Source organism: Manihot esculenta, chromosome 13, assembly GCF_001659605.2.
Source record: "Manihot esculenta cultivar AM560-2 chromosome 13, M.esculenta_v8, whole genome shotgun sequence".
NCBI classification, from domain to species: Eukaryota; Viridiplantae; Streptophyta; class Magnoliopsida; order Malpighiales; family Euphorbiaceae; genus Manihot; species Manihot esculenta.
Genome location: NC_035173.2, coordinates 35,552,174 through 35,556,482, shown reverse-complemented (window position 1 = coordinate 35,556,482; position 4,309 = coordinate 35,552,174). Strand labels below are relative to the sequence as shown.

The 4,309-nt window shown below is 34.5% G+C and overlaps 1 protein-coding gene across 1 annotated transcript; it reads left to right on the top strand.

Annotated features, from left to right (window-relative positions):
• The first annotated feature begins 245 nt into the window (after window positions 1-245).
• Window positions 246-3,457, top strand: LOC110630360 (dnaJ homolog subfamily B member 13). Its single transcript, XM_021777816.2, has 3 exons — window positions 246-730; window positions 1,258-1,679; window positions 2,797-3,457. The coding sequence occupies exons 1-3, from the start codon at window positions 566-568 to the stop codon at window positions 3,233-3,235; spliced, it is 1,026 nt and encodes a 341-aa protein (XP_021633508.1). The 5' UTR covers window positions 246-565; the 3' UTR covers window positions 3,236-3,457.
• The last annotated feature ends 852 nt before the right edge of the window (window positions 3,458-4,309 follow it).

Below are 4,309 nucleotides of genomic sequence, written 5' to 3'. Positions count from 1 at the left end.
ATAATAAGCATATATAATTTAATACTATTTTTTTAATTTATACTTTTAAATAAATTCAAATAACTATATTAAATTATATTATAATTATATATTTGAATCACATATTAATTATATAGTTTAATTTTAGATGTTAATTATATATGTATTGTTTAATTTAAAATTATATCATTAAAAATATAATTTTTACTAAAAATTGTATATATATATATATTTTTTATTTTTAAAAACTCGATGTTGGTACTGTGTGAAGTACACGGAGGAAACAGAAACGAACACGTGAGCAGTCATTGGAAGGGCTGTGATACGTATTGTGTGAGACCCACTGTAACCTTACCAGGCTAAGAAAGAAACATTTTCTGATTCGGGAAACTCTCACATCAAGATTCTCAAATCATCGAAAGAGGAAAACCTTACAAGAACACCATACACAAGCGTTGCACCAACACCACCACTGCCGCCAGCAAGAGCAGAGCTTTGAAACCCATCATCACCGGCCGGAGAGCCGAAGTTTGTGTTTGTTTGAAGGGAAGGGAGAGGAAAGTGGAGAAGAATAGATCAAGTTAAGATGGGGGTGGATTACTACAAGATCTTACAAGTAGATAGGAACGCAAAAGATGATGACTTGAAGAAGGCTTATAGGAAGCTTGCCATGAAATGGCATCCTGATAAGAATCCCAATAATAAGAAAGAGTCTGAAGCTAAGTTTAAACAAATCTCTGAGGCCTATGAGGTATCGTGCCTATGATTTATTTGCTGCTTTTCAATATGTTTCTCAATCTTTTCTTTTTTTTAAATGTGTTTCCATAAGCATCAATCTTCGAAGTTACACCCACTGATCTTGGTATCCTTTTGAGTTGCCTCAATGACATGCGTTTTCTGGGTTTTGACTGTTCTGTTAATATGATAATATTAAAAAAAAAAATCCATTTTTATGTTTGGGATGATTACGATTACGTTTCTGGAATTGCTTTCTTCTGTATTGAACCTCACTAGGCTGTTGCTAACTGTCTTCTTTCTTGTTTCTCTGTTTGGAAATGATGGTTTTTGTCAAATTTCTTGAACACATTCTCAGTGTTGCTTGTAATTTATAATGCTTTTTTGGCCTGAGGGGTTTTATCTTGTAGCTCTCAAATTTTCAATCTTACTGTCTATGTAGGTAAAAACTAGTTGTAGATTACCCATTAGCAAATGTATGCCAAAATTTCATTATTTGATTTACCCTTTTTTTAAATTGAAACTTAATTTTTTTTCTTATAGGTTCTTACTGATCCTCAGAAAAGAGTAGTGTATGACCAATATGGTGAAGAGGGTCTAAAAGGCTCAGTACCACCCCCTGATACAGGTGGAACTTCCTACTACTCCACTGGAGAGATCCCTACATCATTCCGATTCAATCCCCGGAATGCTGATGATATTTTTGCTGAGTTTTTTGGGTTTTCAAGACCATTTGGAGGCATGGGAGGCGCTGGTGGAGGCATGAGAGGAACAAGGTTCTCGAGTGGAATATTTGGTGATGATATGTTTGGGTCTTTTGGTGATGGGGGAGGAGGGTCAATGCATCAAAGCGGCCCTAGAAAAGCTCCTGCAATTGAGAATAAGTTACCTTGTAGGCTTGAGGAACTCTACAAGGGAACTACCAAAAAGATGAAGATTTCTCGAGAGATTGTTGACATAAGCGGGTAAGGGTTACATTGTATTTTTTATGTTGTGGTGAAACTGAGCATCAATTTGTTTGCTTTTGCTTTAGACATTCTTTGCATAGAGCTTAAGATATGTAATGTTTATTATTGCTTAGATCAGGAGAAAAAAATGTATGTTGGTTATAAGGATTTAACTCAATATGTAGCTAGCAAAAGAGTTGGCCTTTTCCTGTCATAGAGAAGGAAAATTCCTGTTCTGGGTGTAATTTAGTCGTAATGATAGCTAAACATGAAATTGTATTTGAATCATGGAAAATAGTCTCCTTATTTTTAATCTATATTTAATGTTATGATGTGCATATTGAAAAGTTGGGACTTAGCTATTGATGGCAGGGCCCTTTTGCTACTAATACTACAATAATGGCAGTTTGTTTTGAGCGATAAGGAAGTACCGCACTAACTTGTTTGTCATTAGTTATAGTTTCTCATCTAAGTCTTAGCAGTTCTGACTGTGCTTGCAAGTTTGTTAAGATGTAATCTTATGATCCGACGTTGCTAAGTGACAACCCTGATGAGAGCTTAATAAGCCTCTTGGCACCCTCCCTTGTAAGCTGGCTTACTTAAAAGGGTGAGTTCTAACTAGTTGGCTTGTTCCTCACATGGCTAATATCAATGGCGTGGGGTGCTCAGTGGTCCATATCATGTCTGGAAACATCTAGTCATAGACTTTGTTTTGGGGGAGGTTTATGATGTCAGATTCTCCCTTTTAATTTAGGAGAACTCAGAATCTCCATGGACTTGGAAACATAAGTTGCAGTATAGTTGGCCAAACATGCAGGGACATCTGCATATCTCTTTTCATTTTACGGAGCAATAAATGGTTTTCTAGTGTAAGACTCATTAGTTATCTGCATCATCAACAGACTCGGAAACCTGAAACTTTTCTATACTTGTAGTATCTTGTACATGTTAAAAAAGACGATCTATGTGAAGATTCTTGCAGCAGGATCTGCATTGTTTAGAGTACCCTGCTTTGTAAGAAGAAGAAAAAGAAGAAGGGATAATCATTAGATTTGGCATGATTGTATCAGCCAATTGAATTGAAGCGGTTCTTGGAAGTTGGTTTTTCAATGCCTGTGTTTTCTTTTGGGTGCAGCAAGACCATGCAGGTGCAGGAAATTCTAACAATTGACATAAAGCCTGGATGGAAGAAAGGCACAAAGATCACCTTCCCAGAGAAAGGGAACGAACAGCCAAATGTCGTACCTGCTGATCTCGTCTTCATAATCGATGAGAAACCCCACCCCATGTTCACTCGCGATGGAAGTGACTTAATAGTCACGCAAAACATTTCTTTAGCCGAAGCACTGACAGGATATACTGTCCATCTCACTACCTTAGATGGAAGGAATTTGTCCATTCCAATCAGCAGTGTGATTCATCCGAACTACGAGGAAGTCATCCCAAGAGAAGGAATGCCAATTCAAAAGGACCCGACAAAGAGAGGAAATCTGAGAATCAAGTTTAATATTAAGTTCCCTACAAGGCTGACATCAGAGCAGAAAGCTGGAATCAAGAAACTTCTGGGTTCCTGAGATCAACTTTCAGAGAAAAAGAGAGCTTGTTTTGTGAATAGTCAAAATAGGATGAGGTATTGTGGAATGGAGTTTGTTGATGAAAGTATGCAATTTAGTGACAGATTTTGATAGTTTTCTGGTGCATGTGTTTTCTTTCTTGGTCATAGTTTGTCCCTAAATCTAAACGTAATATAGACAATGTCTAGTTATAGTTATCAATGAAAGCTTTTTTATTCCCCCTGTTGAATGTTGATCAAAGCATGTTACTGCCTTCTTCCTTCTTTTTTTTCCCCTCTGCTTCTCTGGCAGCTTGAAAATTAGCATTTAAAATAAAATTGCAGGTTGGATGGAACATTCTCTTTTTCCTTTTTTTTTTTTTAATACAATATAATTTTACAGATCCATGAGTAAGTTATTTGATTCTGTTTTTTTTTTCCCCACCCATTAGATGCGTTGAGTTGACTATGGGAATCCCTCCTGCTCCCGTCCCAAAATATATATGATGAAAAAAAAATTTTAATTATGCTTTTATTTGTTTATTATATTTAGTTCTGACCAAGTTCGAACTTAGAATTAATTTATCATATTTTTTTTATTGATTTTCTATTTTATTATTTGAGCTATAAAACTACTTTTTTAAAAAAATATTTATAAAAATCGAAAGTTATAATTTAATAAATTTTAATTGTAAAAACTTTAATACAAGTTTTAAATGATATTAAGAGTTCTTGTATGGACGTATAGAAAACCTAATGTTTTTAAATCAAATTATAAAAAATGATTTGTAAAAATAAGTAATTTTTCTGAGTCATTGTTTTTTTTCAAGAAGTATTTTTCTTTATTGACCAAGTTTATCCAAGCACTAAAAAATATGAAAATATTCTCTAAAAAATGCCTTTGCAAAATAAACAAGCATGTAAGAATATATATATTTGAGAGAATAAATCTTAAATGAGCTTTTTATTCTCAAATGGAACTTTGCGTTCTTACCTAGATAAAAGATGTATTATATCACGATTCTCAGATACTTCTTTAAAATAAACAAATAAACAGTGAAACCCAAATCTAAAATCCGAAGCAGAGGCCAGAGCG